Source organism: Diabrotica virgifera, chromosome 2 (genome assembly GCF_917563875.1).
Source record: "Diabrotica virgifera virgifera chromosome 2, PGI_DIABVI_V3a".
NCBI lineage: Eukaryota > Metazoa > Arthropoda > Insecta > Coleoptera > Chrysomelidae > Diabrotica > Diabrotica virgifera.
In genome coordinates, this window is record NC_065444.1 from 256,760,600 (window position 1) to 256,783,767 (window position 23,168).

Consider the following 23,168-nt stretch of genomic DNA (forward strand, 5'->3'; position numbering starts at 1 on the left):
AAAAATTAATATATACAGGGTGAAAGAATTGAAAAAAAAACAACATATTTTTACATAAAAAATCAGGAAAAACACAACTTCTGGTAAGCTGATTCTTCTGGTTCAGGAGCTCGGTCTTACATATCAAAAAAGGAACCCATATAACAAATTTGGTTGAAGTCAGACTTTTTGTTTAAAAGTTATTGTGCTATTAGTCACATATGTATTGTCGCCATTGTGAATGCCCGCCATTTTTGTAAAAGGTAAAATCTGAGATGGCCTCATATCTAATTTGGAACCTTTATATGTGTAGTATATGTGGTCCAAATTATATGCTTCTATCATTAAATGCACAATTCTTATAATATTTGCACGAATCTGCCGCACTATTATTGGTGTAATTGAATGAAAATTATTAAATATAACTTGGTATGTGCATCTAGATGAAATATAGAATAAATTGACATCAGATAACTTACCTAATATAATTTGAAGGAATCCAATGGTTCCTGGATAAATAAGTCTAATACCAAAAGTGTGAATAGCAAAATAAGCGATTATTTTGAAAGGTAACTGCCACAGCCAATTTATCAATCCAGAGTATTTTGGTTGTTTAGGAATTTGTTGTACCATTTCCCTAAAACATAAAATGTACCATTTTATTAATTTATCTATTTATTTATTTACTTTACAGGCGAACCCAATAGGGAACTTGCACATTTTTTTATTACGTAATAATGTTCAGTTTTGTTTAAAAATAAGATTTCCAAAATTTCAAGCTTCAAAAACTCATAATAACTTAGAAGTACAAATTTAAAATCTTCTGTGATTTAAAAAAGTTCAAACGACCCGTGACGTCACATAGTTCTACTATATGGTTATGTTTATACTTAGGTATATTCTTCTTCTTCTTCTTTAGTTTATTGGCTTCCACCTACTTGGGTATTTGGCCATCTCATCGTCGCGGTATAAGGGAAAATATTTATATTCTAATGACATTTATCGTATGTCATTGTAATAATATATACCAGTTTGTTGAGATTGGAGTTTGATATAGTTTTTGAAGGAAAAGAAAGAAAGTTTACTATGGAAAATAAAAGAAAACACTATAAGTGTTGTTTAGTGCCATTTTGTAAAAGTACAACAGTGGCGGCTTTTGGGGGTAGGCAGGATAGGCCGGGCCTACCCAATAATTTTAAGAGCTTTAAAATAGAAAAAGATATATTCAAAAATTATGTTAAAGCATGTAAATAACTTTTAAATGTACTAAATCACTCAATACATTAGCGTCCGTTAAGAGTATTCTAGTTTTCAATGAGATACCCAGCTGGAGGTTGCATAGAACTTTTTGCACTTTGTAAAACACTGCACGTGCCTTTTCCAGATGTGTTCTTATCTCTAGTAAGTATACCCTATTCCACGAATATACGACCCTCTTGGATTATCTCGACAACGAATATTTTGCTGTGTAAAATAAGAAGAATGAAAGTAAATTGAAAATTACATTGCTGTTTATTGGAATAATTATTAGAGCCATTTAGTTTCATACTTCCTATGTTGTACACTAAAATATTCGTTGTCGCGATGATCCAAGAGAGTAGTATATTCGTGGAATGACCCATAGTGCCAAATTTCATCAAGATTATTTCCAAGGTACGCTGTTCTTGTTACTTTACTGATCTGTTCCGTCGACATTGACGTTCACCCTTCTGTTTTGGTGCTTGCTGATGACCATCATTTCTGCCTTCTTTGTATTCAATTTCATTCCAAATTCCAAAGAAATATTAACGCAATTTATATAAATAAATGTAAATAGTACTTGTAAAAGAAAATTAAACTTTTCAGCGCTAGGTCTTCAAGGTCTGTTGAGCTTTATACAGTGGCAGATCCAGGGAAGGGCGATCGGCCTCCCTCTCAAACCAAGTTATATATAAAGATTATAAAAACATTCATTTATTTTTCATAGAGATTTAGCCAATCGGCCCCCCTCTTGATGATACTGGATCCTGCTGGATCTGCCACTGGCTTTATAAGTAAATAAAAAAACGTGTGAAAAAATGGTAAGTATACTTAATTGATGGTTATCAGTTCTCTAGTTTTATGGCACTAATTGAGCAAAAAATTGGTTAGTAACCTTAATTGCTTATGAACTAAATATACAATATAAACTATGTGAGCTAATTATACATTGACCTTAAACTTGTTGTAACACCTATAAGGAAAATAAAAAAGTAATTGTACCTTGCATCACTGGTACATTTGTATTCAACTGGCCAAGATCTAAAGTTAAAATCATATTTCATTAATTCCTGTTTTGCTCCTGGCGTCATATCTCTTTCTGCTTTCTTAACAGCCTTAAAATACTTTACATATCGATGGTTTAGTGTGAAAACCTCGTATCTCATTTTTTTCGAAAATGACATTTTGGTGGTTTTAGTTTGAAAACCTTGTATCTCACGATTTACAACTGTTAGAAAAAATCCAAATACACTAGACTATTTTCTACAGCCGAAAAAAGAAACCACATATATCAATTGCTCTCTTTATTTAGTGTGAATACCACGTATATTTATAACCAAGAATTTGGTACTTAATTTGAAGTGTTTGTTTGAGAGATTCGACTTGCAGAAATGTTTTTTGTGAACAACAAAAGGTAGTCCGGCATATAGAAACATTTTATGAATCTTAAATCAAAAGATTTGTATTGTATCGACCTAGTATTTGGAGGTGTGCAATAAGCTATGAAAAATGAAAACCTCGTAAATAATAATAAACACAACCTCATTTGAGATGAAAAACATGTAAGTATATCAAGATATACGAGGTTATCATATTTACTTGGGCAAAGGCTCTATATACTGCAAGGATATTTACGTGTTTTTCATAGTTAATATTTGTATTTCCAATTTAATAGCAACATTTAACACTTTTAGCTCTGTGCCAATATCAGATATGTCTCAATGTGCTCGAATTAAAAATATGTAACGTAATTTTTGTTTTTAGGTTATATTATGCAAAAAATCAGTTTTTTGCCTCTCCTGTAAAATTGTAATTTAATGAGATATGAGGTTTTCACACTAAGCCATCGATAGGTTGGATTGGTGGCTCTACCATGCCCCCTCAAACAAAACGACATAATAACAACGACACCTGCAGTTGTTATAAATTTTGTTAGGATTAACAGGTTCAAAGTATCCTCTTTTAGATTTCGTTTGAGCCTTCTAATCAAATGACCAGTGTTGTCAAATCTTACATACCCATGCAAACTCTTTATGGAGAACCGTTCCTAACACAAGTAAGAAGCCACTTATGTGTTTAACACATTAACAGTTTCAGCACAAGTGATACTGTTAGAAGTGATTGAAATTGAATCAGTGGTTTCAGAAACCCAACATGTCCAAAAAAGCAAAGTTGTGGAAAAGAACAAAAACCATCTCGGAGGTTGCCGCATTTCTTTTTTTCTGCCTGAGTATTAAGAGTACGAAATTTGAAAATTAAGGCGATAGATAGGAAGAAATGGAAGCTGATTCTGAAACTGGCCAAGACACACTATGGCAGCGGTGCTCAAAAGGTTGATCGCGATTGACCTGTCGATCGCCAAAGATTTTGAAGTCGATCGCGATTAATGGAAAAAAATAAAAATGGAAAAGATATTATGTCGGCTATCAAAGTCCAGTTGTCACATCCAACGGTTACTAGACATATTGAAATCATGAGCAAAGACTTGGAAAGCAAAGTTAAAAGTATGATATTATGAAGTGAATATACTTTTCTTTGCAATTTGACGAGTCAACCGATATGATTGATATAATACATCCCGGTTACGTATTTTCATTCGGATGGTGTTTTCAGATATTTTAGCTAAAGAAGAATTGTTGACAATGCTGCCTCGGAAAGAAAAAACTTGCGAAGAAGATATACACAACCGAAAAATACCGATTTACAAACTACAGTTCAACCATATTCACTTTGTATTTGAGATTTGGATGCGCACTAAAACAATTATCGATATGATGAGCGCAGTACATTCTTTTGTCAACAAATTGAAATTCCTGATTAACACATTCGCGGACACGCTGTCATTTTATACACGTATTCTTATGGAGTAAATGACTTCATATGCAGTCATGACCGCGAATGTGTTAATCAAATAAACAGAAAGGATTTAAACAACTTTCCATCGTTGAAAAAAGGGTAATCTCTCATTTGAATTAGTATGCTTATTAGCTTAATACAAGACGGAGCTGCAAGCAGTTCATAGCGAGGTTGAAAGACGCTTCGCTGATTTGTAAAAACTGACTGATATTGTAACATTCATGTCTAATGCATTTTCTTGTCAAGAGATTGAAAAAATTGCCAATGAAATTTCCATTACTTTCAATATGGAGATCATTTCCGTCCAAAATGAGGTACTGAAAATAATTTCGGATAGGTATACACCTTAAATCCAAAGTGACCGATACGGAATTTTGGTCTTTCATATCGTCTGTCTGATATCCGTATTTGAGGTAAGTAGCTCTGCAGCTCACAGCACTCTTTGGATCAACGTACTTGTGTGTGTCTGCATTTTCCAAAATGAAGGTAGTGAAATTAGAGTATCGTAATCAGCTAACTGACGAACATCTGTCATCATGCTTGCGTTTGGTCCTCGGTAATTACGTACCAGCATATGAAAAATTTGTTAATGATATGCAGTGCCATGCATCAACATCCAAGTAAAATTAATATGAGAAATATGAGTATAATTACAACTCTCTCTAGTTACAACTTTTTATCAAATAGAAATGTGCAATAAAGTTTTTTATTTTCAAAATTGTTTTTATACTAGCAGTTGATCGCTGGACAGTTGCAGTTTATGTGGTAGATCCCAGGCAGTATAAGTCTGAGCACCACTGCACTATGGGTTGTAGAGCCAATGATGATGAATTAGCAATATGCCATTATCGAACAAATCCATACCACCAAGAAACAGATTGTATTTGGCTACTACATTAGGCTGAAATACGAGAATATTTTTGTGGTCTTTCTGACTGTATCATCTGTTTGACCAAGAGCTGGTAATGTGCTTCAAGGCCTGTTGAACTTTATAAATAAATAAAAAAACGTATGAAAAGTGTACTTAATTAATGGTAATAAGTTCTTTAGTTTTATGGTACTAATTGAGCAAAAAATTGGTTAGTAACTAACTTAATTGTTTATGAACTAAATATACAATATAAACGATGTAAGCTAATTATACATTGACCTTAAACTTGTTCTAACACCTATAAGGAAAATAAAAATCATACCTTGCATCACTGGTACATTTGTACTCAACTGGCCAAGATTTAAAGTCAAAATCATATTTCATTAATTCCTGTTTTGCACCTGGTGTCATATCTCTTTCTGCAGTCTTAACAGCCTTAAAATATTTTACATATGTTGGATTTGTGGCTCTACCATACCCCCTCAAACAAAATGACATAACAACAATAACACCTGCAGTTGTTATAAATTTTGTTAGGAGTAACAATCCATCAGGTTCAAAGTATCCCCTCTGATACAAGAGTCCCACCACAATTGGTGATGTGTAGATGCCTAATTTCCAAATTACATATAGCTAAAAAGAACTCATTAGACAAAACTTTCACCAACATTTATTATGCATACTTACAGAATTTAAGCACTTGTCACTAATATGTTCAAGAGAGTTTGGTTCGTACAGCTTCTAGAATAAAAAATAAATGATTAATGAATTATATTGTTTTGTTAAAAACAGATTACCTCTACTGGACCTCCATATATTTTTTTGAGTTTGCCCATAAACATGCAGGCCAAAATTTGTTGGACTGAAGGCATTTTTATCAATAGAATGTAATTATCTATTCCGAGAAGGTCATTAGTGATTAAATATTATTTCTGTTAATACTTAACAATGCATTTTCTTTAGTGTTAATAATTGTTTAAGTCCTTACTTGGAACTTTTGTTGATAAACGTGAAATCATGACAGAGATAAATATTTTTAGGTGACAAATGACATAAGACGATATGCCATCTGTCACAGGTCACAAGTAAGAAAATAATGTAGTAGTGATTCATTTTAATTTACCGCTGACGTCACGTTTGGAAAATCGATAATTGCCTGTTCTTCATAAATCTTATAAAGATAAATGTTCAAATATATGTCGAAATTATAACAAAAACAGTTTAAATAGTTCATCTAAACCTACTTCCTTTAAATATTCTCAGAATTATATCAAATTAAGACAAAATGAAAGACATATATTTTATTCTATTTCATAGGCGATCAACATCCTCTTACGTATGTACGTTTTACCCTTTTGGGCTCTTCAGAGAGGCCTATGGTTTGCTCTCTATTAAAAAGAAAACAAACTGTCTCCGTAAGCCAAATTATACAAATAATTCGCTTTTAGGCGCTGTAGCGACATCTGTTAACACAATGAGAAGTCCTAGAACCGAGAATCTAAAGACTTCTGCGTCGTTGGAACCAACTTTCTGGTGATAACCCAAATTCGTACATTCTATAATTTACAAAGCAAACGGATGATAAAAAAGCAAACAATAGGGACCACAATATGCAGTCACCTCATGTTAATTTATCTAGGTAAAATTTCAATGAATGTTGATTCCGTGTGCTGACAATATGAGTAAACTAAGAGAACATTAAAGACAGTTTATATTAATTTCATTCTGTTTCAGAAGCGTATTCTGTTTCAGAGGCGTGTATTGTAGAGTCCTATTTGTCTGCCTTATTTATCGTCCGTTTGCTTTGTAAACTGTAGAAAGCACGGATTTAGCTGGTCACCAGAAAGTTGGCTCCAGAAGGTGTTAATAGATGTCGCTATATTGTCTGAAAGCGAATTATTTGTATAATTTTGCGTATGTAGACAGTTTGTTTTCTTTTTAATTGAGACTTAGAATATAAAATAAACAGGAAGGAGTCTGTCATATATCAACAACACCTTAAATTTCTAGCGGAATTGACCATCTTGAACGTCTGTGGATGACTCATAAGTTTTTGTCGACGAGGTAGAAGGTGTTGGTGTATTGGATCAGCTGTGTGCATAGGCGTACCATCTGGTAAAGCTCATGTATATGCAATCAATTAACTGAAGTTATTAGTATAATAAAATGTTATTTAAGTTGTGACGATAATATAATTTTATCGTCTAGAGTACGCCAATGAATTAAGTAGCACACGTTTTTGTACTGTTTCGAACGATATAAAAATCGGATCGAAAAGCCTAGTTGATTATTATTCTTGGAGCGTTGATCGAAGAATAATAGACAACAGCGAAGTACAAGAGGTGAGTTTATGTAAGTAGTATTTCCCGATTATTTTCCGCTGTCGTTTTGGCAAGCTGAGCGAATCCGACAGTTTTCTTCTTACCTATCCTTATATGAGCGGTGATCGTATATCCTTTATATGTCTTTTCAATCCGGCGAGGTGAGCGGGATCTCCTTTCTCCCCTTTCCGTATACATTCATGTCGTATTAATAAAAGCAATTCCTGTTTCGCGCGATCGTCAAAATAATTCATTCATGTACAAAAATATCGTCACATCGGCCCGAACAGTAAGCTCGATGCGTAGAAATTATAAATATATTTTATTAACGAACTTAATGAGTAATTAAGACTAATTATTTTATCTTCTGTTTATTTTGATTCCAAATAAAAATGTTTTAAAAAGCGAACTCTTTTTCTTCGACTGATAGTTACCTGGAGCAACAACAACCCAACGACCTCATTACAAACAGACTTTTCAACAAAATATTATATTAATACGTATTTTCTCCTGATCTATAGCTGTTTGTTTAACATCAAAGATGTAATAAAATCGTTAAGAATTTCTTTTCTTCCCTCTTTCAAAGGTACGTCACTGGAGATAGAAAGCAAATCTGACAGCTGATCGCCATTTGAAACCTCCTTCCTGGCTCGAAGTCATTTCGCATTGTACTCCTTCCTGGTTTATTTTATATTCTAAGAATTGAGAGCAGACCATAGGCCTCTCTGAAGAGCCCAAACAGAATCAACATTAGATGGAATTTTACCTAGATAAATAGACGGGAGGTGACTGCCTATTGTAGAGTTCCTTTTGTAAAAAAACCAATACAGAAGTAAAAACTTCGAGATGTATTCTGGTATAAAATCGTTTATTTAAAACTATAAAATGTCATCGATTGCAGAACGTTTTCGTTCTAAACAGAACATCTTCAGTGCCTAGAATGAAGTATTTCCACGTTAGTTTAAAGCAAAAGGTTAAAAATGTGACTGTTAAAACCTTTTGCTTTAAACTAATGTGGAAATACTTCATTCTAGGCACTGAAGATGTTCTGTTTAGAACGAAAACGTTCTGCAATCGATGACATTTTATAGTTTTAAATAAACGATTTTATACCAGAATACATCTCGAAGTTTTTACTTCTGTATTGGTTTTTTAAACTATGGTATACAGCCAACTATTGGGATTTTCCCATTGGTTTCTTTTGTCTGCTTTATTTATCGTCCGTTTGCTTTGTAAATTGTAGAAAGCACGGATTTAGGTTGTCACCAAAAAGTTGGTTCAAACAGTAGAATTCTTTGGATTTTTGGATCTACGACTGCTCATTGTGAAATCAAATTCTTTAACTTCTTTTATCGACTTAAGTATTGTTCCAATTACTAAATGGCGGTCGGAATATACGTCACTTCCTAGTATATATACTTAATTATCTCTTATAATCAAATGGTCTGTTTTATTTCCTTTGCCGTTGTATTTGCTAAAGTGTTTTTGAATTGATTTGTATCTATTATTACTCCCTTTATACCTTCCTCTGGAGCATAATCTTTATTTTTGGGAAAAGATTTATAATTTGCCGACATTGGCTTATGTATGAGAGAATTCAAAGCTATGCAGTATCGTACTCGGCAGACAATTACGGAAAATAAAAGGACAAGTGAAATTTCCAATGTTGGGTTTCTATCAAGACAATTGAGTGAAACGTTTGGAGAAGAAGATCAATTATCTACATTTGTATATTTTTTTGCGATATACGTAATGATCACAGCAGAAATTGTAGAAATTAAAACCTTATTGTACTAGGATACGGGGGCAGATCTAAACATACCTTGGGGGCTTAAATTCCAACGAAAAACCAACCAAATGACAAAAAACTCAATCCAAACCACGGTTCGTAGACATTTACTACGGTTGCTTACACCGACTAATCAATGAACATTAAGCCCGCGATTACGTCACGAGAGTACAGCAATTTGAAACGTAATATGATTAATCGTTATTTTTATGTCTTTGATGTATAGAGAATAGTAAAGATAGTTATGAAATAAAGATGTTTAGTGGATTATAATACCCAATTATGTAAATCTGTTGAAATTTAGGTGGTTTGGTATTCAAAATTTGACCGATTGTTCACGTTTATCCAACGGTTAAGCAAGATTTACGGAAATCTAGGACTTCAATCTCCATTGTACACTGACAATTTGTCGCTTATACTGAATTTACATCAATACTGGATTAACTATTGAATACATATACCGTCCTTAGAGGTCAGCTAGGGTTATGTGAATTAGAATTACTTGTATAATTTTTTGTAAGAATAAATCTGGCCACAACACAGAATGTATCTGCCATTCGAAAATTTCATCAACAATATTATTACATTAATAGGGCCTACATAATGAAATTTTACCGTTTTACCTGCCTTACAATAGTTAAGATGTATAACTGTAATGATAAATAACTTTTCGTGGATAATTCAAAATAAGTTTTTACGGGAAACAACACCAAAATTTCAAATGCAAAAATATAAAGTAAACTGGGATATATAAGATAAATAATAACACAAATAATACACAAACACAGACAAAATACACATTCAATGATGGAAGATTATTTAAAAATTTGGGCTTGTGTACTCTTTTGAAGTAAGTCAAACATTTAAGTCTCCCCCCACCACAGTCGGACTAGACAACCGTAGTAAATCAGTAGTAAATGTCTAATAACCCTAATAACCGTGAATCCAAACTACATAAAAGTCATAAATAATAAAATCAATGGGAAAAAACACAATAGTTGGCTGTATACCATAGTTTAAAAAACTCATACAGAAGTAAAAACTTCAACTTGTATTCTGGTATAAATTATGTCCTGGTATAAATGGTCCGTTTTTAATAAACGATTTTATATCAGAATTCCAGAATAAAAGTTGAAGTTTTTACTTCTGTATGAGTTTCATAAATCATATCCTATGGTTGGTACAGTATAAATACCGTTGCACGTCATTATCTACGTCAGAGATCTAACTTGACATTGTTGCCAAATTACAAAAAAAAATTCCTGAATTAATTTTAACTCAAATATAATTGCTGAAGTAGATTGATTATACAACGAACCAAATTAATATTCAATGTAAATAAATGAAAACATTAGAAATAATTAACCCCTTGTACTTAGATCCGCGACTGCTAATAGGAATGAAAGTGTAGATGAGCATGGATGTTTGACATTGGGTAATACAGTAATCAGTCCAAAAAAATTAAGATCTGAAAAATTAAGATTGTTAGAGTCATCCAGGAATGGCTAGGATGAAATTAACAGCAAGAAGTAACTTTCGGTGGCCAGAGGTGAATGCAGAGAATATAATTATAATAGTGCAACAAGAAGTGAGGAGGGTGATGCATACTGTAACATAATATAGGTCCATAATATTTTAACAGCTCCCTTTACATTTCAATCATTTTTTAAGATACGTTTTAGTAAATTAAAATTTGGTCAGCCCAAATTATCTGAATCCTTAATTTTTTAATCAGTAGCGTTTCATGCAGGTATTTTAAATGTATTGCCTACCTACATCGAAAATTGAATTTATTTGACAAATTCACTAAATTAATATAAATAGATAGATAACAGGTTTTTTAATGATCTGTTTACATAAATAATTGTCAAAAACAAACATACCGGTTGTTAATAAAACAACTTTATTCTATTCATAAAATAAATAAGGAATCTTATGTGTTTCAGACAAATTAACAAACAGCTGAACAACCCACATAACAATGATGTTCGCATCACGTTCTAAGCATATTCTACCAACATTCGTTGAAGTATATCCTTTTTAGTATATGCGTAGTACAAGCATAGCATGTACCATAAAAAACATTCTAAATTTCATGTTCTTTGCATGTGCTTCGAAGAATATTCTTGCACCGAATATACTGAGCACATTCGTGTACGTAGTATCTCGGAATGTTCGTAAAAGTTTATTCTTAGAATATACCTTAATCGAATATTCTTAGTATATGCGTAAGTATATGCAAAAGTATATGCTTAACACATACTTGTATATACTTTTAAAATATCTTAAAAAGAATATACTGTATGTACCTATAGGAAGAAGAATAATGTTAGCCTATAGATTATCAACTTCGCGTTAAGAATAATTAATAAAATTTAGGTATTTTGGTAGGTACTACTGAACTATCTAATTCATTTTTTTAAACCGTTTTAATTGTATGGTAAAAAAGTTTAAAACTTAATTCTATTGAAGAAAAATGAGAAATTCTCGTTTCGTTTTCAATTGAAATGAATATAATACCATTTTGATTTGAGTTTATACCATAAGTAGTATTTTTACCTATAATTTTCGGGAATCCGGAAACGGCTATTCATTGTCATTCTGACCCCTTGCATTGCATATTTTATACCTGCACAAGGGAAGGGGGTAGGTAACAAAAGGGCAAAATATGAAAATAGTTTCCAGAGTACAGTTAGGCATTTATGTTTACGCTGTTAGGACGAAGCGAAGACGAAATATTTCTAAGTAGCTACAAGGACTAAAACATTTTTAAGAACATAAAAAGCAGCTTGAAAATAATAAATTCATATTGGTACTTCAATATTTCCTAAATACCTAGTAAGTAAAAGTATGTATAATGTATATAAATACCTATAAATTTTAGTAATTTACATACATATTATATATATTTGGCTATTATATAATTATATAAGCAGCATTTTTATTTTGATGTGCACATAATAACTAATTACTTATATTTTATATATATAGGCTACTTACCCATATAATATTTATTATACATAGGTACCTATATAACATAACTACTAAAGTTTATATATTTTATACTTACTTTTTACGTAATATTGTAGAATGTAATAACTACATTCTCATATGCAATTAGAATATGTAAATAATATTAGTAGAACCTAGGATGAGATTGGGTGATGTTGAAAACATACTTCTGAGAAATACAGCACATCCTTGGAATATTCTCCCCATATACTAAAAATATGTGCGATAGTACATTCTAAGTATATACCTAGAAGGTATATAGCACTTCCTTGGAATATTCTTCCCATATACTAAAAATATGTGCGATAGTACATTCTAAGTATATAACTAGAAGGTATATAGCACTTCCTTAGAATATTCTTCCCATATACTAAAAATATGTGCGATAGTACATTCTAAGTATATAAATAGAAGGTTTATAGCACCTCCTTAGAATCTTCTAAAAAGTATGTTCTTGGTATATACTGAAAAGAAGTGCGGTAGTACATTCTAAGTATATACATAGAACGTTTAAGTACTGTAATGTAGTATATACTCAGTATATGCTCTGCACATTCGCAATGGTAATTACGCATATTCTAAGTATATACTTTTTCTGAAAAGTATGTTCTATGAATCTACTAAGAACATGAAATTGTTATGTGGGAAATAATCCGACAATTAAAATTACTTTGTGTTTTATGATTTAAAATTATCTATTTGGGTCTGTGACATTGGATGCTGTGTCCTTGTACCATTTGCTATAAATATTTTTATTTTGTGAAAAACAGATGAAATATAGGTACCTATATTACAAATCGTCTTACTTCAACTTATTATTTTGTCTTACCTCAAAGGGCACAAGGGCTAAAGTGAACTATAACGTTAAAGTGGTTTTATAGTTTTATGTGTTCAATCGAAGATACGATTTTTCAAAGTTCTCCACTCAAATCAGTATTGAGACATTTTCCCAAACATTGTATGTACTTACAATAGAAATCAAAATCAATTACCTTTAAAATGGTCTATTTCAGTAGATTCTATCTAGGACTAATTTTAAGCAATATATGTTTACAAATCCCCAAGGAAAAAGGTTATCCTGTAGCTGGCTGTAGGTATATCACAAAAAACTTTTAAGCAAAATCCTTTGTAAAAGGTATACATATTAAAATTCCCTAAAAAGGGAGTTAACAAGTAGAACTAGTTTTCGATCTGATAACTGATCATCATCAGTGCTGACAAGATGCTAACATGCTAAGCCACCAAAATTGAAAATATTTGGATAAAAACCCTTTAAACTTAATAGTCATGGAAACTAATTTAAACTATTGTAATAAACATGGATGTATAAAATATCACATGATAAAGGACACGGGTACCTATGTTCAGAACGAATACAACTCAAGTACCCGTAAGGGTCAGATGGTACCCATGTGATATTTTATACATCTAAGTTTATTACAATATTTAAAGTCAATGTTTCCATGACTATTTAAGTTTAAATGGTTTTTACCCAAATATTTTCAATTTTGGTGGCTTAGCATGTCAGCATCTTGTCAGCACTGATGATGATCTGTTATTAGATCGAAAACTAGTTCTGCTTTTGTGATGTAGCCCTTTTTAGGGAATTTTAATAAACATACCTTTTATAAAGGATTTTACTTAAAAGTTTTTTGCAATACCTATGTTTCTTCAAAGTTTTCTACTTTTAACGATTTTTGCTGACTTTTAGGGCTTTAAAATGGTATATTGTAAAATATTATAGCACTAACGGTAACCAAGATACGGTTCTTGGTTGGGCACTTTGATGAACCATATCTTGGTTACCTGTAGTCCTACAATCTTTCACAATAGACCACTTTAAAGTTCAGAAAATAAACTGTCTTTCTTATTAACATTGTATGCATATACCTACTTAAATGTACAAGGAACGAAGTTAAAACGAGAAAAAAAAATAGCCGCAAATATCATTAAAAATAGAAAACTTTGTAGAAGCATATCTTGCTTAAAATTAATTATAGAGCTTTCTACAGGATGCCATTTTAATAGAAATTGATTTCTCTCTCTTTTTCCATTGCATATTTTTACCTAGGTAAAACTGCGTAGAAGAAAGTTATAGAACAATGATGAGAGTTATTGAAAATGGTTATTCATTTTTGATTTACATTTACTCTGTGTGGAGTATGAAGGGAACCATTCTCGTTGGAACTTTACCGCGCTGAGCAGATGGGACGTGAATTGCAAATTGTAGAATTCCCTCATCTTCCTTAGTCTCAGCATCTGTATGGCTTGCAAATTGTAGAAGCCTCGGAGGTGTAACCAGAGAAGGTTCCCATTGTTTTCATTCTGGTGGGATGTAGAATAGCATTATGTTGTTTTATATGCCATTAGAGTGAAAACTTAGTCTTTTTTTATAGAACAATGTTTACCCCCGCAGAAAAAAAGTTATGGGAAAATAAACAATATTGCCAATTGGCAATATTGGTTTATTATGGGACAATAAACAATAGTATTTGGTGTTGCTCCGTTTTTGGAACATATTTTTGCAAAAAACAATATTTTTGACTTTGGAAAGTGACATTTCGATAGAAAATTTAATTTTGAACCACTTTCCTGTAGGTGTAGTGCATAGAGACTATAATTCACTCCTTTCTCAAAAGCGCCTCCCTTTATAGATGGTAGCACCACGCGGTTTTTTCACATTTGGGAGTCCATTGACTATGGGAAACAATAAAACACCTCTAGCGTTGTAGTTCCTTTCTAAAATACATATTCATATTTTGGTTTACGTTTATTTTGAATACCTGTCAGATAAAAAGTGCAATATAGTACGTTCTTTAACGGTAAAATATTGCAAAACCTCTAAATTTTAAAGAACCGCTTGGATTGACATGAAATTTGGAATACACGTAGCTAACAAGTCAAAAGAAAAAAGTGATATTGTGCCGATATGTGCTTTTGCCCCAGGGGTGGTTTTCACCCCCTCTCGGGGGTGAAAAAATATTCGTCCAAAGTGCCAGGAAATGGATAAACTGACTAATTTTAAGTAACTTTTGTTCTATAGAGTTTTTTCACTTAGTCAATTCTTTTCGAGTTATATGCTAGTGAATATGTTCATTTTTTCAACAAAATAACCACGCTTTTAGACGGTTTTCCGCAAATAACTCAAACAGTAAGTATTTTGTCGAAAAAATATTCTTAGCAAAATATAGCCTGTAACAAATTTAAAAAAAAATGGTGTATATATCACGTCTCTATACCTAGTAGAAGCAGAGTTATATCTAATTAAAAATAGGTTCATATTCGTCAAATTCCAAATGGAATATTTTAATGTGAAAATCACCCCCTAATTAGTACCTCAAATGAACTTAATCGTTACGCCTTCACAAGTTTCTTGACTCGTGTATGTATTGTTTATATGATCTGTAAGTTTCATCGGTTCAAAGTCCTTATTTTTGAAAGGGCTGTAGTTAAAAACGGTTGAACGAGTCACTGATCACGAATGTATGCAAATTTAGAAACACCAAATCTAGATCAATTTTTGTCTAACAGAAAAACAAAAAAATACATGATATTCAGAAAAGCAATGATGACTTTTGTTTGTTTTTCGAGATTTTTGGTATCTCTAACAATTTTTAAGTTATTTTGAAAAAAAACATATTTTTCAAAATTAAAATTTTTAAAAATTTTACTTTAGAATCAAATTTTTTCAAAAATAAGCACTTTGAATCGATGAAACTTACAGATCATATAAGCACAACATAAATAAAATAATTTGTGGAGCGGTAAAGATTAATTTCATTTAAGTTGCTAATTAGGGGGTGGTATTCCCGATTTTTTTTTGCCAAAACAAAAGGGACCAACTTTATTTTGAGCGTAACTTGCTTAAATTAATTGCTAGAAACTTTTTATAAAAACAGAAATAAAGCCTTTTGTAAACACTTTAAAAAAGTTAAAATGGATTCTCCCCAAAAAGTGCTTAATTTTTTGGATATTTCACTTCGAAATATTCTATTTGAAATTTGGTGAATATGAATCTATTTTTCATTGGCTATAACTCTGGTTCTACGAGGTCCAGAGACCTAAAGCGTTCACCATTTTTTTACTTTTTTACAGGCTATATTTTTGCTAAGAAAGTTTTTTTCGACAAAATACTTACTTTTTGAGTTATTTGCGAAAAACCGCCTAAAAATGTAGTTATTTTGTTGAAAAATGAACATATTCACTCGCAAATAACTCGAAAAGTGTTGACTTGGCGAAAAAGCTCTATAGAACAAAAGTTACTTAAAATTAGTCAGTTTATCCATTCCCGGACTTATTTTGGACATATATTTTTTCACCCCCAAGAGGGGGTGAAAGTCACCCCCAGGGCAAAAGCACACATCGGCACAATATCACTTTTTTTCTTTGACATGTAAGCTATGCGTATGCCAAATTTCATGTCAATCCAAGCGGTTCTTTAAAATTTAGAGCAAAAACCGTGAAAGAATGTACTAATAATTTGTTATGTGATTTCAAATCTCGAAAATATTTTGTAATTAAAAAATTCCTTTCATCAATCGGCTGATTTATCAAGTAACAAAATACTGGGGATTTGTGCGATTGTTTTGTTCAACAAATCCAATTGAAGTAGGTACCTGTAATCTGTAATCCTTAGTATTTATAATCTAGTCAGAAGAGCTGATTTTTGTTCATTGATACTTTAATCGCTTAATCCGCAAAGAATATGTGGGATTTTTTTTAATAAACATTCCAGATGTTTCGATTTATTTTTTCTAAATTTAGACCGCAATCAAGATAGAGTGACATCCTAAATCCTTTCATTTTTAACATTGTTATTGAATTGTCTTAAAGATACCCAAAATACTCAAAATAGTTTTCAATCTCCTGATTTATAATGATTATAAAAACAATATTTTATCAAAATTTTGAATTTACTTTTTCAATTTATAAGACAAGAGGCGACGAATGAAGAAGGCGAAAAGGACTCTACAATATGCAGTCACATTCCGCTTCTTTCGTCTAGGAAAAGGTCCGAAATATAGTTCCTACTACAGTGGAACCTCGTTAACTCGGATTAATCGGGACCTCGGCCGATCCGGGTTATCGAAAATCCGGGTTAGCCGGAGAAAATGGTAAAAATTAATAAAATACGGTATACTTACAGATAGTTGGCGTATTCCATGACGTTTTTTCCGTCCGAAATATAGTTCCTAGTACAGTGGAACTTCGTTAACTTGGATTAATCGGGACCGCGGCCGATCCGGGCTATCGAAAATTCAGGTTAGCCGGAGAAAATGGTAAAAATTAATAAAATACGGTATACTTATAGATAGTTGGCGTAGTCCATGACGTTTTCTCCATCTATCCAGCCAACCTTGACTCGCAGTGAAATTTGGTTCACAATCAGGCAACATTTGATTCAGCTTGAGTGCTGATTCTTGAGTAATTGGTCCAGAAACTGGTAAACCACGTTCGCGTTCCGCATAAAACCACACACACAAAGCGTCGTCGAGAGTCTCATTTTTAGCTTTATTAGCTTTGCACCGATTGTCCAAACTCTCTTTTGTTATCATTTTGAAACAAAATTCTTCGATTTTAGTTCTATTTTTCTTCCAATCCGATACTGTAGATGTACCGACACGATATGATGCTGCAATTGTTTTTAAAGATTCGCCTTTATCAATTCTACCTAATGCTTCTAGTTTCTTTTCCATTGTCACTACAACATTTTTACGTTTTGTTGCCATTACATAGACAAAAAACACGCAAACACAAAATCTAAATAGATTTACGAACGATTACAGAATGGAAGCGAACAATACGGCTGTACTACACACAATACGGTCTCAGTTGCAACGATGTTATGTTATTTAGTAACAGTGAAGACTAAGACCATTGTTTAAAAAAGAATTTTTGAAGTTATTCTTCTTTTGGCGTGATTGACAGTAAAATTTCATAAATCTTCGCGCATGCGCACACAGACAGTATGGCGTTTAGTTGCTAATCTTTCAAGATGTATGTGTATTATGTATCAGCGCAAATATGTAAGTCATTAAAAGAATATATTAGTGGTTTTAGTAAATGTATTATTTATTATAATTTTTGGATTTGTCTTTCTCTGTAGTATGATAATAAGATATTATGTAGGTATAACATTTTTATATGTCTATTTGTCACCGTGTTGTTAATTATATCCGAAACTTACATGTCACTTAAAAGAAGCTCCGTGGGGTAGTTGGTAGAGCGGTGGGTCAGAGAACGTAAGCACACGGAAGGTCGCGGGTTCCAATCCTGGACGATTAATATTTTTTTTAATTTTTGGTTGTTTTAATAAAATTTTTTTGAAAGTGGAAGACAAGAAAGTTAGTTTAATATTTAAATGAAATACAAATAGCCTGTTTAGTATATTTACTTCGTTGAAATTATATAATAGAAGAATAACTTCTTACGTGTGTACAAAGTACACACACATTCTTTTTTAATAGTCTTTTAGTCTTTTTTAAACAATGCTAAAACAGTTTGAAATAAATAAAGGATACTGCAGGTGCCTGTTGTTTCCGATAACACGACAATGAACGTCGTGTACCAATGACATTCGAGTCATTTTAACTATCCTGTATGTAGTTCAAATTATACAAATACCCATTATCTCTCAAATATTATATTACATACATTTTTATTGTTGAAATGTTTGCCGGACTTCCGGGTTATCGGGAAACCCCGACTTATCGGGATTCCACTGTACTCACAATCTGAGTAAAGATAAAAGTGAAAGACAGTTTATGTTCCTTTCGATTCAGTGGTCATCATCCCCAGACAGCTGTTTCTGCCTCTAGCCGTCTTCAGTGGAGCTCCATGGACACCTCCGAATCGAAAAGAAAACAAACTGAGTATTTAAGTAGATTTATAAAAATAATTTTCTACTAATAATAGAAGATTTAGTACAATAAGTGATTCTAGAAGTAGAATATTTTAGTAGAATAATCTACTAAAAGCAGATTATAAAATTATTTTTATTAGATACTCAGCTTATTTTCTTTTCGATTTTTCGAAACAGCTGTCTGGGGACAGGGCCGGATCTAGGCTACTCCGTAAGGGGGAAAGTTTAAACTTGCCGCCCCCTTTATTGAAAAAATGGATTTAGATCATAGCATAGGTGTATGTAAATAAAAACATAGTACATACAGTTTTATTGGAAGGAATGAATTTAATTGTACATTTTGAGTTTCAAAAATATACTTAGTTATTACTAATTTGCAACATTACTATATACTTCATTACGGCAAATCCACAAAAATCCACGAAAAAAAGGTAATTGTATTTTACGGCTTTTTTAGAAGCAAATACTTATATTACGTCATCAAAACTAATGGAAGAGTCACATTTGTGCTCAATAGCTATGATGCTTAAATCAGTGAGCCTTTGTGGCTCCATTGGATGTCTTAAATAGTTTTTTACTATTTTTAATTTGCTAAAACTTCTTTCTCCCGAAGCAACTGATACTGGGATAGTTGGAAATATTTGTAGTCCTGTTGTGATATTGGGATAACCCTAATCAAGTTTATTTTTCAAAATTATGTCAAGAGTTGTTGAAGCATTTGCATCCTTCAAGTTAGGATCAACTGCCAAAGCATGGTTCTTGAAACTTTCAATTTCAAATACAGAGTCTTTTTTGTTCATGTCTTTCTTGTAAGTATCCGCCAATAGGCCTGCCTTCACCTTAAGATCAGAGATGTCCATTTCAGTAATTCGATATCCATTCAAAATTCCAAACTTTTCATTGACATTTTCCAAAGCTTTGAATCTAGTACTTAACTCTACTACCAATCTGTCAGTGATTTCTAGCATTGAACTTTTGAATAAGTCTTCTTGGGAACGGTTGACAACTTCATCCTCACATAGTTCGTTAAACATGGCTTTCTTCTTCCTTTTTATTGTCTCCTTAAATTCTTCAGATACGTCGTTTAAACTAGCAAGAAACTTAGCTTCATCAAGGGCTTCTTGTGTCCTAAAATCTAGAAGATTTAATAAATTGCAGAAGTCCCTGCACGTGTTTTGCAGCCTGATCAATTGTTAAATCGTCGTTTTGAAGAAACTTCTGCACACCTTTTCAATTGGGAATACAAGAAACAACAAAATGCTATGAATTCAAAAGTTTTCAATTTTTCCAGCAAGGACTTCGACTCGCTTTTGGTATGAGATGTTGATAGAGAGTCGTTAAGTAGTTCTTCCAATGCCAGTATAACTTTACCAAAATGCTTATACATTGCTTCGACGGCCTCTATTCTTGCGGACCATCTGGTTTTACTTTGTGATTTCAAAGTTATGGATACGTGCTTTTTTAGAACTTCCCATCTGGAAGTGGAAGCACTAAAAAAGTTGTACAAGCTATCAAGAGATCCAAAAAAAGCTTTGAGCTTCCACTGAAGTCTCAGCTGCATGCACTCTCACCAAATTCAGGGAATGTGCCACACAGGGCACAAAATATGCCAATTCATTTAACTCGAGGATCCTTGCTTGAACACCTTTATATTTGTCGGTTATATTCGGCCCGTTGTCATATGACTGACCCCTGCAATTTTGTAAATCAAGACCTTCGTTTTCCACTGTTTGCAACATGTCTCGTGTAAGACCTTTTCCTGTTTTATTGCTTACCGTGAAAAACCCCAAAAAGCTTTCATCAATCACCGAGCTGTTTTTTTAATATAGCGGATTATTTCGGTCATCTGCTCGTTGTGGCTGATATCTGGAGTACAGTCAAATATGAGGGAAAAGTATTTAGCATCAAAAACATCTTTAACTATGTCTTTCCTGATTTCATTCGCTATAATATTTAGAAATTCATCTTGTATTTGATGGGAAAAGTAGGAAACTTGACCGTTCCTATGCCGTTCAATGTGCTGACTTAAATGAACATTGTAGCGAGCAAAAATATCAATGGTATTCAAAAAAGAACCACTGTCTGGATCACTGAAATCTGTCACCTCTCTCGTTCCTCGAAAGGCCCTTCGTTGCTTTGCAAGATACAAAACTGTGTCAAATACACAATGCAACACATCTCTCCAACTCTCCAATGAGATGCTGCTTTATTTATTTGGTCTTCAAGCTTTTCGTCAATGCCCTTACATACCAATGCTGTTTCTAAAGCCTTCCATTTACAAAAACACAATTTGTACGTAGTGCGCTACGTATGGACAGGGGCAATGTCAGCCGTAATCGGCAATCGCGATTACGTTCTGAATGTGTTAACAATGCAAAGGTTCACGGTCAGTACAACTGTTACTTACTTATTTAGTATAATGTTGTTTGTCTTACTACTCAAGTTATTTGAAACCGTTTAAATCTGTTTTTTTGCCGTTTGCAAAAAAATTTGCCGCCCCCTCGAATTTGCCGCCGGGGACACGTGCCCCCTTTGCCCTCCCCCCTAGTTCCGGCCCTGTCTGGGGATGATGAACCGCCTATGAATCGAAAGGAAACATAAACTGTCTTTCACTTTTATTTCATTCAGATTGTGAGTTCAAGGAACTATACAGGGTGTAACAAAAATACAGGTCATAAATTTATTTACATATTCTGGGACCAAAAATAGTTCGATTGAACTTAACTTACCTTAGTACAAATGTGCACATAGAAAAAGTTATAGCTCTTTGAATTTACAAAATGAAAATCGATTTTTTCCAATATATCGAAAACTATTAAAGATTTTTTATTGAAATTTGACATGTGGCATTCTTATGGTAGTAGTATCTTAAGAAAAAATTATAATGTAATTTGGACACCCCTTAAAAATTTTATGGGGGTTTTGTTCCTTTAAACCCCCCCCCCCCCAAACTTTTGTGTACGTTCCAATTTAATTTTTTTTGTAGTACCATTAGTTAAAAACAATATTTTAAAAACTTTTTTGTCTCCTAGTACTTTTTCGAAAAGTCAGTTTTTATCGAGATATTTTGAATATTTTTCAAATCCACCACATATTTGTATATGGTTAAGTACGACTATGGCGACTTGGTAATAATATGAAAATTTATTTATGTATTACATTTTTAGGTATATTTTGAACCATATTAAAAAAGAAGCCACATCTCGATAAAAGGTGCCTTATCTGAAAAATACAAAGAGGCAAAAAAGTTTTAAAAACACTGTGCTTAACTAATAGTACCGCAGTAACAGTTTAATTGGAACGTAGACACACATTTGGGGGGTTTAAAGGCACAAAACCCCCATAAATGTTTTATGTAAACATATTTAAAAAGAAGCCGCGTCTCGATAAAAACTGCCTTATCGAAAAAATACTAAGAGGCAAAAAAGTTTTGAAAATATTGAATTTAACTAATGGTACCACAATAATAATTTAATTGGCATGTACACAAAAATTTGGGGGGGTTTAAGGGAGCAAAACCCCATAAAATTTTTAGGGGGTGCAGAAATTTCACTATAATTTTTCTGTAAGATGTTCCTGCCATAAGAATGCCACATGTCCATCTTCAATAAAAAATCTTTAATAGTTTTCGATATATTCAAAAAAATCGATTTTCATTTTGGAACTTCAAAGGGCTGTAACTTTTTTATGTGCATATCTGTACTAACGTAAGTTAGGTTTATTCGAACTATTTTTGGTCCCAGAATATGCACTTTAATTTATGACCTGTATTTTTGATACACCCTGTATTTCGGACCTTTTCCTAGACGAAAGAAGTGGAATGTGACTGCATATTGTAGAGTCCTTTTCGCCTTCTTTATTCGTCGTCTCAAAACAAAATACTGGGGATTTGGACGATTGTTTTGTTCAACAAATCCAATTGAAGTAGGGATCTGTAATCCTTATTATTTATAATCTAGATATCTAGTCAGAAGAGCTGATTTTTGTTCATTGATACTTTAAGGCCTTAATCCGCAAAGAATATGTGGGGATTTTTTTATTAAACATTCCAGATGTCTCGATTCATTTTTTCTAAATTAAGACCGCAATCAAGATAGGATGACATGCTAAATCTATTCATTCCAAACATTGTTATTGAATTGTTTTAAAGATACTAAAAATACTCAAAAATAGTTTCCAATCTCGTGATTTATAATTTTTGGTTAATACAACTTTTTTAATTTGTTAATCGCATCAACC

At 32.5% G+C, this 23,168-nt stretch overlaps 2 protein-coding genes across 3 annotated transcripts in view; both read right to left on the reverse strand.

The window, feature by feature from the left end:
* The window catches only part of LOC114336010 (phosphatidylserine lipase ABHD16A), a 33,998-nt gene extending 28,000 nt beyond the window's left edge, over positions 1-5,998 (reverse strand). The window contains exons 1-4 of one of the 2 annotated variants that reach the window (XM_050643158.1): positions 5,743-5,998; positions 5,633-5,686; positions 5,268-5,578; positions 459-616 (exon numbers count right to left, since the gene is read on the reverse strand). In XM_050643158.1, coding sequence (XP_050499115.1) covers positions 459-616; positions 5,268-5,578; positions 5,633-5,686; positions 5,743-5,817 — 598 coding nt within the window. In that variant the 5' untranslated portion in view covers positions 5,818-5,998. Of the gene's footprint in view, positions 1-458; positions 617-2,220; positions 2,400-5,267; positions 5,579-5,632; positions 5,687-5,742 lie in introns of those variants that run through there. The other variant, XM_050643159.1, reaches the window with a different exon arrangement.
* A 372-nt stretch (positions 5,999-6,370) lies between these two features.
* LOC114336014 (jerky protein-like) lies at positions 6,371-17,797 on the reverse strand. The gene is made up of 2 exons (XM_050645050.1): positions 17,373-17,797; positions 6,371-6,501 (listed from the first exon to the last, which is right to left on the reverse strand). Exons 1-2 carry the CDS (start codon positions 17,794-17,796, stop codon positions 6,371-6,373), a joined length of 555 nt encoding a protein of 184 aa, XP_050501007.1. The 5' UTR covers position 17,797.
* Between the last annotated feature and the right edge of the window lie 5,371 nt (positions 17,798-23,168).

Bases quoted from the DNA above. Each gene is read 5' to 3' on its own strand.
- LOC114336014 (XM_050645050.1), bottom strand. From the start codon at position 17,796: ATGGCAACAAAACGTAAAAATGTTGTAGTGACAATGGAAAAGAAACTA. The intron at 6,502-17,372 runs GTATACCGTATT...TGTAAATTATAG, and splicing joins ACTACGCCAACTATCTATAA to AATGTACGAATTTGGGTTAT.